This window comes from Phaseolus vulgaris, chromosome 9 (genome assembly GCF_000499845.2).
Source record: "Phaseolus vulgaris cultivar G19833 chromosome 9, P. vulgaris v2.0, whole genome shotgun sequence".
Classification (NCBI taxonomy): domain Eukaryota; kingdom Viridiplantae; phylum Streptophyta; class Magnoliopsida; order Fabales; family Fabaceae; genus Phaseolus; species Phaseolus vulgaris.
In genome coordinates, this window is record NC_023751.2 from 17,456,846 (window position 1) to 17,469,934 (window position 13,089).

Genomic DNA, 13,089 nt, shown 5'->3' on the forward strand with positions numbered 1-13,089 from the left:
TAGGTGTTGCACAAGAAGAATTAAGGAGGTTTGCTATTTTTTTGAATTGTAGCCCAATGCAACTGCCCTTTAGGTATGACTATGGGGGCCAATTCAAGGAGACAACAATTTTGACAATCATTCATCACTAAGATAAAAAGTAAATTATCTAGATGGAAAGGGAATGTCGTCTCCTTCGTAGTAGGTAGGTAGAGTGTGTCTCATTAAATCAATTATTACGACTTTATCCTTATATTATATGCATTTATTTAGGATCTCATTATGCTCAAGTAAATTAATTTAGAGAAAATTCTTGTGAGGATGTAGATCTAAGAGTAGGAAAATAGCATGGATAAAATGGGTATATATATGTGTGCGCGCGCTTAAGGACTAGGAGTTGAAAATAAAGGTTTGTGGAGATATATTTTGGTGTCTAAGTATGGCTCATGGAGAAACATAATATAAAAGAGAATGCCAAGGAGGAGTAACGATGGTAGAAAGATCTAAAACATGTATGTGGCATGGGAGAAGATAGTAGTTGGTTTGAGGAGAGTTTGACATGGAAGGTTGGATATAGAAATAAGATATTATGGTGGAAAGATAGATGGACGGGAGAGAAAACATTCATGTACAAATACCCTTGATTGTACACTAATGCAATAAACAAGGAGACAACCCTACAAGAGTCAAGAAAATTGCAAAGTAATTAGTGAGAATGACAAGTTAAATGGAGAAAAGAATGATTTGAATGAAAAAAAGTTCATGAATATGTCTTCTTCGTAGACTTGTTAGGAATCCAATTAAATATGTATAGGAAATACCTAGGTATGGAAAGATATTGTGGATGATACATATACACTCAATGGAACTTACATAAAATTGCAAATAGATAAATTTAGAAGAATTTATATAAATTTTTAGCACATTGGAAGAGTTAAAATTCTACCATTTGCACATTTCTCTACATGGAGAATAATGTCAAACAAGGTTGTCACAAGTAAAATTGGAGAAATAGGAAGTACTAATGGAAAATATCCTATATCTGATCTATGTGTGATGAGAAAGGAGAAAAATGAAACTATGATACATCTCATCTTTGAATGTAAGGTACCAATAAAAGTTTGAAATTTATGTGATAGATAGTCAAGGGTATGCATGCATCATAACAACCATGCATACACTTCCAAACTTTTCATTATTCTATATTTAAATACAATAATAAGTTAATAAATTTAATTATATATTTATAATTTATAATTTATAATTTATTTTTATATTAGATAAAGTATTGTTTATAGTTTACAAAACACTTTATAATTGACTGATAATATAATTTAATAAAATAATCTTTTCTCAAAAAAATAATTTTTAATATTTTATAAGATAATTTACAATTGGACTAACAAGAGTGACTTTATTATAAAAAAAAAAAAGTGAAATTGAGAACCTAAAATAAAGTGTAGAAGTAGAAAGAGTAATAATAGGGTATACCCTTATTTTATCAACCATAAATACCCTTACCTGACAAAGGATGTCGCTGTGCTGTGTATAGCTAAGACACGCACGTGCGTCACGCATGGCTGGCCTTGCCCGTGACCACCATATGTCATTCACGAGGGTTCACCATTTTCTTTTCTTTTTCTCTCTCATTCTGAACCTTTCACCAAACACAGTATCAGAGATATGGATACGCTTCCTTTTTCTCACTCTCTTCTTCTCTCACACTAGTATCATCTTTTCTCTATTTGCTTTATTACTAATACAACCTTCTACAAGCTTTAATTATTTGCAACTTGCACTCAAATTCAAACATCAACTCTTCTGCCACTCACTTTTCCTCAAGGCATGTATATTAACTCCTTTTCTCTCTTGCTTCATTGTTACTTGAATTGGAAAAAACTTTCATCAATAGTGAACAAACTTGTTCATTATTTGATTTATATCAGAATCCACTACTTGAAGTGAGGCTAAAGAATGGAAGTGTGAATTTGGATGTGTGTGATTTCTATTTTCAAAATGTGCAACTAAACTGAGTTATTCAGAGAGACAACTAGTGGAGTGGGGCAAAATAAAAGAATGGAATTGAAAGAGAGGTTGAACATGATAGAAGGAAAAGAGGATTTTAAAATGCTTGTTTTGGAATTTCAAATTGAATAGATTTTGATTGTTGGTGAGTAGTGTTGAATCCTTGAAGATAAGAGTCCTAAAAACCAAAAAAGTGAAACTTACTATTCAGTTTGCCTTTTGTTGCTTTACTTGGCCCCAATATGACATAATATTATTTCTTTATGATGCATTTTTCCACACTCTGTTTACTCTGTGGAGGACTTTGGTTTTTTTATTTATTTTTTTGTGAAATGCTCTTTTAGTCACACTAATACTTCCTTGCACAGATTCTGCTAACACCTGTTGTTTCATGAGTAAATCATGTTGAAGCAATTACCCAACAGATATCATAGGACAAAAGGCTTCAAGGCAAAACAAGGTTTTAAAATATTTACTTTGATTGTTGTTGGCATGTGGTTGCTTTACAAACTCAAACAGTACTCACATGATAAGAAGCAGGAAACCTCTGCAAAAATATTTGAAAATCTGAAGGCTGGCTCTGAAACTAAAAATCTTGGAAGAAAAGGATTGGAGCCATGGTCAAATGATAAACTGTTGGAATTGATGGAGGATACAGAAGAAAACGAACATGAAAGAGATGATAGCATTGTTGGACATGGTGGAGAAAGAATTGAAGAGGAAGAATCTGAGGAAGTAGAAGACCTGATTGACGAACAAGACAAAGAGAGGAAGGAGCAAAATGAAGATGAAGATGGTGAAGACATGGGAAAACAGATGGAAGATATGCAGTTATTAGAGAATGAAGATGATGAGGAAGGTGAAAAAGATACACAATCAAAAAGTGAGAAACATAACAAAGAGGGTACATCTAGGGTTGTCATGAGGATGACAAAAAGCTTAGGTTCTGAATTTGAATTTGGAGGTTTGAAAAAAGTAGAAGAGGAAGAGGTGGGAAATTCAGAAAGGATTGAAACAAAAAAGCAGAAAAAGGAAATCATGAACTCAAGCAAAGTTATTAGCCACACCTCTGACTCAAGTCCTAAAGTGGTGGAGAATGTTAGAATTGTACATGGCTCATTTCCAAATGTCTTACTTACAAAAGGAATAGATGATGTGCTTGATTTTGGTGCTGGATCAAAGATTCGTTACTTTGATTGAGCAACCATATAGTAGGGCACGATTTAACATGGATGCTGTTAGAAACCTTTTTTTTTTTTTTCCTTTTAAATGGGACAGGTGCAAGAGAGGGAAAATAAAAGTAATGTGGAATTTCAAAGAGGAGAATTTGGAAAAAGCATTGTATCAAGTTATCAATAACAAGAGCAGGAATGTACTGAATAAGGAGCCGAATAAGCAGACCCTTTCAGAGACACAACAAACATGAGATGCAAGGAAAGTGCATGGTGAGGAGTTACAAAACCAACCAAGTATCTGCTTTAGAATAATATCTTGTAAGCTGTTTTCCTTTTTCAGATTGTAAAACAATTTATTCATACCTTCTGCTTGTGAGCCTTGAGTCATATTATGCCTTGTGCCAAGACAGTATTGTAGTTAAAACATTCCACATAAAGTCAAAGTTTACATGTTCCACACACAAAAAGAAAGTCTTCTGGCCAAGGAATTTAATTAGTTGTAGTAACGAGAGTTGTTTCATATGGATTTGATCTGATATTGTTTTTGTTACTCCATTTTTGAGCTAGTTTGGGTTGGTTTTCAAAAGGAATGGCCGACATTTTTGTAAGTCAGTTCGGACCCAATGTTTTTATTTGTAGTATCAGATGGTCCACTTCCATCGAAATTGAAACCCCTCGTGATATATAACAACAAAAATGGCTAAGGGTACAAAAGCTGTGGGCTCACAATCCCTTCCTCCTTGGTGTTGAATTTATATATGGATATGGCAGAGCTTGTTACTTTTGTCCTAGATAAATTCAGAAATAATGGGTGAAAGTTCCCTTTCGAAAGTAACAGTGTAACACAGCTGTGGCATTACTTCATCACAAGAGAGGAAATGATAGTGATACATGCTGATACTTCAGTTTTAACAACCATTATTAAGTGAAACTCCATATTTACTTCATAGTGATTTGGAGATATTCATTACTGGGATTCAAAACAATACATTTCTAATATTTCTCTTATATATTGAAGATGCTTATGATTAATTAATCTACTAATTAGAATTTCTGTTTCTTGTCATTATTTATTTGAATAGTAATAATAATAATGGAAAGAAACCGAGATCAGTAACTGTGATTTGCTAACGTATAGCACTAGGAAAATTTTTATATTATCATCTACTTATTATATATAGTAAATTTTTCGACAGTGTAAAAACATTTTATAAAACTAATAAAATAATTTATATTATTTAATGATTAAAAAAAGTATTGACAAATATTTACATTTAAGTCTTCCATCTTTTTCCCTTCTTTGGACCATGTCTATGCGTGTATATCTTCTGACATTGCTTGGAAGAATCGGGCACAAGTTCAATATACGGGCAGTAGATGAAAGGTAATTTTGTTTCGTCCAATAATTCTGACACTGACTTACTACTTACGGTAACTCCTAAAGAGAATTCAAACCATAGTAGGATTTCACAAAGCCTAGACAGAATGAAATAAATCTCTATGCAATATGGTAAAATCATTTCAGATACGACAATTGAGAATTATTGTTTTTAAAATATATATAAACGGTTTCAGATTCTGTGCGTCTGAGCTTTGAGAATGAGTGAATGCAAATTACATTACACTGCCTTGTATCTAGATATGAAGTTCTCGAAGTTATGTTCAAAAATTTGCCATGCTCCTAATTACAAACGCAATACCTTCAGTAATATAAGGTCGTTAAACAGACTACATGGACTCTAGCAGAATCCATCTTCAAAATTCTAAACAACAGGGTTCTCATCTGTTAAAAATCAATCAGTGCAAAACAGAGTAAGGGCAATAATGATTTGCATTTTAAGAACAGGTTAACATGGTAAGCACTGCCTCCATGATTTTGTAAACGCAATGGGGGGCCAAACTTATTCGTATCAACATGAAATGTCGATAAATAAAATCTAAAAGGAAGAGATATCTAAAGCTGCGTGTCTCTTGTATCTTACACGGTCCAATACCACCAATTATAATATTGCACTTTTGCCCCATCTCTTTTTTGCTTGCTAAGAGTGTTTCAAGTGGACTTTCGAGTGAGAATTCCATTGCAATAGCATCCATATTATCGATGTTCCTGTTAACAAACTAAGATATTGAAATGTATTTCATCCGTAAATAATGCCAACATAAGAGGAATAATAAGCCAAATCAAGGTCGTTTCAGCATAATAATGGACCGAAAGGTACACAGTAGAGGACATATAATGGGGTACGAGATTCTTTTGCTTACTTTTAGTATTTTGACTTGGGAGAGCAAAAAGAAAGTAGCAAATAATGCACACAACAATAAGACAAAACTGAAATAGTCAAGACGGCAAAAAATTAAGGATAAAGATGTAAAAAGAAAGCCTAAAAATTCTCGACACCTATAATTAAACATGGCACGCATGATTATAGACTAATAATTGGCGAGGAAAATAGAATAAAAAAGATATAATTTTGATTAATATTCAAGAAAATAATGTAGTCCGTGTCAATTTGATTAAAAAAAGTTCCATACCTGCAAATATGCCAACAGTAGTTAGATTCTTAATCTCCATTGTGTGATAAATTAGGTATTCTGTCAAGAAATGACCCAATGCATAGATGAATGACAAGAAAGTAGCCAGGTAGAGAGGCTTATTTTCAAGGTTGAATGCGCAAATATAGCAAAGGGTGCAGGTCAACAATGTCCAAGTTCCAAATGTGCGCCCATGAACTTCAGACACTACAACAATTAATAAAGTCGTCAATTCTGATAATTTTGAAATTCACATTATGATTATTTTTAAAATTATAATACACATAAAGCTAAACCAAGCTCGGCCAAACAATACGAATGTTGTTGAGTTAATAAGTTGTAAAATTTATTCTCATCACATGTGCAAAAATGCTGTATCATATCATCTCAAAAGGATGAAAATAAAGCCTGTTCAGACAGTCGAGGGCATTACTTACAGTAAAGACAACCAAACTTAAAAATGAGATCCCAAACGCCATGCCAAACACACACTTACTTCTACATCATTTGAGTTTTTTTATGTAAATAAAACGTGGATCCTACATGGCCATCCAACTCGTTAAATTCGAAATATCCAATTACTTTGATTGAGCAAATTGGGAACAACTTATTTTTCAGGAAAGGATATCAAATAGCCTTGGGAAGATCATGTGAACAAATTCCACATTGTCAAGATTCCTGAAGTTCAATAGCTGACTTCGGCTGGTTAAAACCAGAGCTAAAAAAGGTTGTGCTAGAAAATGAAATGCAGTGGACAAGATGATAACAGTATTTCATGGATCAAAGAATTTTAAATCTCTACACACGAACTACCTCAGAATTTTAAAACAATCAAAATCATATTGACTTGCTTCATTCATCTCCTCCAAAATTCTAAAACCATCCACACAAGGGCCAATTTATTTATCCAGAAAACTCAACATATTTCCACTCTTTTTTTCCTAGAAGTTAAATATCCTTTGGCTGTACAATCAAAATCCAACTTGCATACTTGTTTGCTGGCATGAGACAAGTTAAACTCATCCTATTCTTTCTTATGGACACTCCCTCAAAAAGACTTAGTTGCTATTTGGTTAACCACATAGCCAAACCACATTTCTATCGATATAATACGACTTGGCTTCTAGATCTCTATAAAGGCTTAATAACATTTTCCCCCATTTTTTGTGTGCAATTATAGTCCTACTAATTTAAATTATTCATAATTAGTTCTCATAGTTTTTCAATTAATCAAATTAAGACTACCGTCCCAAAATTTCACCCAACAATTAAAAGAAATACAATAAAGGGTCTAACATATTTTATAAATTAGTAAGGCATACAGCGCATACAATATTCAAACAAATAAAAATATACAGAATAATATAAGCCACTTTTAAAAATAAAATAATTTTTTTAATGGTATATAATACTTTTGGTACATTTCAGATAATTATTAGATGAAAATATAGTCACAAGGTCATAACAACTAAATTTTACCAACTAAAACTAAATATCAAAATTATAACTAAGAACAGAATGTTTCATTAAGAACCCCTCACTCAATTTTCACACTTTTATGTACTTTGCACCGCCCTCAACTAGTTGTCAACAACCTTTTTGGAAAAGTAAACATTTAAAAAAAAAAAGAGTATAAATCAAATGCATAATGCACCGTAAAACAACAGTTAAACCACGGGAATTTCTTCAAGCGAAGTTATAATATAAGAAATCAATAACGCCTCCAGCATTATCAAAAAGGAGTTGGATATTTTTCAAAAGAAAAACTGAAGGGGTTGCGTGATGCATACATATAGTTATCATGGATAAAAAGGAATTCCCGGAATTGAAAATGCAATCGATGTAGAACCTAATCTGGAAACATTCTGATAGCTTGTGAAACGCAAAAGGGGGAACAACGACATTTCCTTGTGAAAGCTAAAAAAGATGAATAACAATATCCGGAGCATTGGGATCTAGAAGATCTCATTGCCAAACATTGGATCTAACGCTTCGATTGTCTCCCTCAGAAGACTCATTAAATCGAATGACACCAGCACCGTTGCAGACGCTGAAACAGAGAGTACGCAAATGGAGTAGCAGAACTCACTACACACTCAACCGACAGTATCTACCATTGAAACGAGTGAAGATCTATTTTACTACTACAACAACTAATTGATGTGAGTGAACGAATCGATTACCTAAATCTCTTTAACGAATTGCGAGAGGAACTTTGTGTGGTGTTGGAGTAAGACGAGGAAAGGGAAGAGAGTTAGTTACTTGTGGTTTTGGAGAAGACGGCGAGTTGAAGAGCCCAAATGTCGAAGAAACCGAACCACACCGAAGCCAATCGAAGCGTGCCCACCGCTATCAGCCACCATCCCAACGCCTTCATCCTCCACACGAAACTCTCACTGCGTCTCTACAGTCTCTTCCGTCACTTCACCTTCCTAAAACGATGTCGTCTCAAACAACCCCAAACCCAATGCAATCTATATACGTGGTGTAATTACGCGAACAAGAAGATTTGAATTCTTTATGGAAAAAATAAATAGCACCAAAACTTTTCCATAGTAATAAATTTCGACATTTAAAATTTCGATATTTAATTTATTCATTGACGGTTATGGTTATATTAAGAAAATAAATTTCATTTAGTCATTATAATTTGTTTAACTTAATTTAAGTCATGCATTTTTAAATTGATAAAATACTACTTTTACTTTTTAAACACATGTTAAATTATTTTTTAATTTTTTTATCCAATGTTAGTTTTTATACCTAAATTAAATATTTAAGTAAATATTTTTTATCATTATAAAATATGATGAGAAACTAAAGTCGCGCATTTAATAAAGTTTGCGAATTGATTTATTCATTTAAAAATATAAAGATGAAACCTTAAAACATATTTTTCTATTTTATTAACTCGTTCGATACCCGTGACATTGATGTATGGGGATAGCTTTTTCAATTTCATTGAGTTGAGTATTATTAGAACATGTAATATTTTAGTTACCTAATATATTGAGTTGTAAAATATTTATTTTATCTTAGTAAAAAACAAATATATACTAGGAGTAGTGAAATTATATCATAGTTAATTAAATGTATTGATTTGATGATAATATTATTTATTATAAAAACAAAATTAAGAAATATCTTATCTTAATTATAATTATGCTTACTTAATTTGGATTTATCCATAATTAATATTGAAAAATTTACATTGACTAAAATAATTAACCAAAATAAAAATATTTTATAGCATATAAACCAGTCTTATAAAGTTATATTATATTAAAGTCTATTAGAGATTTCGGATGTTAATAGCAATAAAGTTACAATATTTTTAGATAAAAAAAAAAAACCATGTAGTGTATATCAGTATAACTATGAATATAATTAATGTAGCAATCTGTTACGATATTTACGAGTAAAAGTGATGTTATTAATTATTCAAAAATATATATTAAATACAAGAAATCTATTAAGTTTAAGTAAATAATTAATTATGTATACCATTTGGTATTAATAGAATAAAAGTTTAGTTTAACAATTAGATATGACAATAGTTTAACAAAAAAATTTCTTTTCTAATTGATACATATCATTTAACTCATAATATGATTTTATTATTATGTATAAAAGAAAAAAAATTGTTAGTGTGAGGGATTCAAATGGTAGTATCAATCGGTTGAATAATTGAATCTCTTCCTTTAGTTATAAAAGATTTTTCGACATTCAAATAAAATTTGGTATTCTGATACTATATTATTAAGTGGACTTTAAACCTAACTCAATTTCATAAAATCGAATCATGAGGTTGAAGTTTGCACTCACTTATATACAATAAAATGTTCTCATCTCTAGTCGACGTGAGATCTCCAACAATAAAAATAAAATAAAATAATTTCAAAAGTATTTTTAAAAGAATTGTAATCTGTGCAGAAGTAAAAGGAAACTGTAGATTCTTCTTATGAATATCCAACGCTAGTTGTTCCAATTAATCACGATTTATATATCATGACTTCTTTTTGTTTTGTTTGGCATAAATAATTGTAGAAGAACTTATCCACAAAAGCACATTTTCTTGTTTTTCTTTTTATGGAAATTTATCAGATGCTTTCACAAACTTGAATTTATTGGAACATTCTGAGTTTGTGAGCTGGGTACAGTTACAACCATGACCACGACTTGAAGAAAGGTCATCCTTATCCACAATTTGATATTTTTTAAATTATGTTTTAATAATGACATGGTCAAGTGAAAATAATAATGATAATAATAATACTAATAATAATAATACATTTGTTAGATCCCACTCATGAGTCATCTATCACAGCGAAATAACGAAAAAAATCACAAATTGAAAAAGAAAAAAATGTCTCATTAATGCTAATATTAATTACAAATTGAATGAGTATAGTGGATTATAACTCTTGGCAAGAAGCTTCTTGTAACGTATAAAATTCCTTTCGAGAGAGTAATTTTATTAGTGGTATCCCACTGAATTCACTATTATATTAATCTTTTAACAAACAAATGTATTATATTAATCTCAAAATTTTAACATCTTATTGAAATGTCTAACTTTATCCCATAAGAGATTTTTCTCAATTTTTTCTCCAACACTTTTAAGATGCATTTGGTGAACTTTTATGGAAATCTCTGCAAAATACATTGTTTAGAAAAAAAAATTGTATTTTATTAATAAAATTGGTTGGAAATCTTATATTAATTAGAGATAAAATCAATAAGTATACAAATATAAATAAACTTCATTTTACAAACTATTTTTTTTAATATAAGTTCAACTTAAATTTATTTTTTAATATGATATTAAAATTTAAAATTTGTTAGAACTATTAAATCTATTCTATTTTATAAATATTTAGTTCTAAAATAAATGTTTATGAAGAGAATATGTTAAAAGTCATATATGAGAGACACTTCTTTTAAATGACGTGTTCGTGTCGGACACAGAACATCGATATTTGTACGAAACTCGTAAGACACGTCGGTGAAGTGTCTAATTCAAAAAATATTTATTGTATTTCTGACTATTTTAATACGGTTTTAACACAATTTTAAAAAAGAGAAATACATTAATTTTCTAAAATCTCAAACTTATTATATAACTTTTTATTATGATTATAAAAATAAGGAACAAATATTTTTAAAACCGTCATGGGAAAACATATTTCTCCTAAAAAACAATTAAAACATACTTATGCACGTAAATTTTTATTGTCAATTTATATAATTCATAATTATATAATATATAAATCCGATAACGGTCCGATAGCAAGTGATTTGATAAGCCTAAGAAACACTCGCTAGAATAGGTTCGAAATGACTCTGATACCATATTATGAAGTGAACTTTAAGCTTAACTCAACCCTATAAAATCGACTCATGAGATGAGGTTTGCACCCACTTATATACAATAAATTTTTTTCATCTTTAATCGATGTGGGATCTCCAACTGTGTTAGAAAACAAAACATTGAAAAAAAAAATCAAACTTTCACAGTTTTAAGGTATATTCTACACTTTTTTTTTTAGAGTCTCAAAAAATTATTTAAAATAATTGGTTTTTTAACTACGCGCTAAATCAATCATATTTAGAATATGAACAATTACCAAATTATTTTTTTCACCTAAAAACACACATTATACTACATGTTCTTGCACTTGCTTCGATTAGGGGTGGGGGGTGGGTTTGTTGGTAATAGTGACGACGATGACACTAATTAATTTCATGTAGAAAATATTGGATTTCTTACTTTCTCTTGACTTTGTATGGTGTCCTTATATGGGTTTTTAATTAAAGTAGAGTATTTTTTTAAAAAAATTTACTAAAATAAACTGTTCTTTAAAAAAATTACAGAAATATGTTAGTGAACACAAATTTAAAATAAGAAGTCGGTTTTCAAAAACACTATTTATCCATTAAAATACATGTCTTGTTTTGATAATACTATTTAATTTTTTTTTCTTTCTTAATAAAGTAAATGAAACGATTTGGTTTTAAAAATATTTTTATTTTATTTAGAAATTTGTGCAACTTCTCTCCTCTGCGATGCATTTGGGTGAGGTCCTCTTTGTCTTTGAGAATCGCCCGTGGCACTTGATAAATTGGTTTGATTCCAATTCCGATGTACTATGTGATCTAACTGAACCCATGGACTTTAAGGCTTTGTTTGGATTAGGAAGAGGATGTGTGAGGAAAGTGTGAAAAAATTGATGGTGTTTGAATTTGGGTATGTTAAGGTGAATGTATCAGAAAAGTTTATAGGAGTTTGAGAGTGATGTGATAGTTGTGAGAGAATTTTAATTTTTTTTAAATGTGTGAAATATTACTTTACAGATTTACCCTTGTCTATTAAAAAAATTAATAATAAAATGAGTTGTTTTTGTTTAAAAATGAACAACTTTTACATATTTTGTAAATTTTAAAATTATAAATAAAAAATATATGTTAAATATAAATATATATAATATAAAAATTATAATTAGAAAAAAAATATGTATTCAATAAATTAAATAAAAACAAAACTTCAAATAATTTCTTTAAAATATTAAACATGTGCTATAAAATTGAAAAATAAATCAAATATTATATAAATAAAAAATATTGTTTTTAAAATTAAAAATCCTGTAGTAATGAAAAATAAAAAATACTAAAAAAAATATAACGTAATTAACAATAAAAAAAATCATAAAAAATTATAATAAATAAATTATAACTCATAAACATAATAACTATACATAAAAATATATTAATATAAACACAACAAGAAATTAAATAAAAACATAACTTCAAATAATTTATTTAAATATTAAACATATGCTATAAAATTAGAAAATAAATCACATTTTATATAAATAGAAAGTTACTATTTTTTAATATTAAAAAACCTCACAATAAAGCAATATAAAAAATACTACAACAACAAAAATATACCTTAATTAACCATAGAAAAGGATTTCATAAAAAATTATAATAAAAAATAAGGATAAAATAAAATGAAAAATCTTTAGTATTGGTGATGCCCATGATCCAACCCAGGTAATATTTTCAATGTTAATTAGATATAGTATATTCTTTAAACAAAACTAAATTTAACCACATTTAATAAAATATGTATAACCTGATTTACTCTAATAACTAATATATAAATGGAAGATTTTATTTAACTATGTTTTTTTTTACACTGGCTTATCATTATTTACATAATTTATATTTTATAAAATAATAAACAAACTTAAAACTTCCTTAAAATTTATGATGATTTGTTTCTTTATTTTAAATATTACACACACACACACATATATATATATATATATTAAACATTGTACAATAAAACAATTTAAATACTAATACATTCAAA

General features: G+C 29.3%; 2 protein-coding genes across 3 annotated transcripts; one reads left to right on the forward strand and one right to left on the reverse strand.

Annotated features, from left to right (window-relative positions):
* The first annotated feature begins 1,634 nt into the window (after positions 1-1,634).
* Positions 1,635-3,566, forward strand: LOC137821492 (uncharacterized). Of its 2 annotated transcripts, XM_068626106.1 has the most exons (3): positions 1,635-1,822; positions 2,373-2,464; positions 2,545-3,566. In XM_068626106.1, exon 3 carries the CDS (start codon positions 2,650-2,652, stop codon positions 3,202-3,204), a length of 555 nt encoding a protein of 184 aa, XP_068482207.1. In that variant the 5' UTR covers positions 1,635-1,822; positions 2,373-2,464; positions 2,545-2,649; the 3' UTR covers positions 3,205-3,566. The 2 variants fall into 2 exon arrangements, with proteins under 2 accessions (XP_068482207.1, XP_068482206.1); XM_068626105.1 differs by having other exon boundaries at positions 1,681-1,822; positions 2,373-3,566.
* Positions 3,567-4,992: 1,426 nt separating this feature from the next.
* Positions 4,993-8,207, reverse strand: LOC137821493 (ergosterol biosynthetic protein 28). Its single transcript, XM_068626107.1, has 3 exons — positions 7,974-8,207; positions 5,712-5,918; positions 4,993-5,286 (listed from the first exon to the last, which is right to left on the reverse strand). The coding sequence occupies exons 1-3, from the start codon at positions 8,086-8,088 to the stop codon at positions 5,219-5,221; spliced, it is 390 nt and encodes a 129-aa protein (XP_068482208.1). The 5' UTR covers positions 8,089-8,207; the 3' UTR covers positions 4,993-5,218.
* Between the last annotated feature and the right edge of the window lie 4,882 nt (positions 8,208-13,089).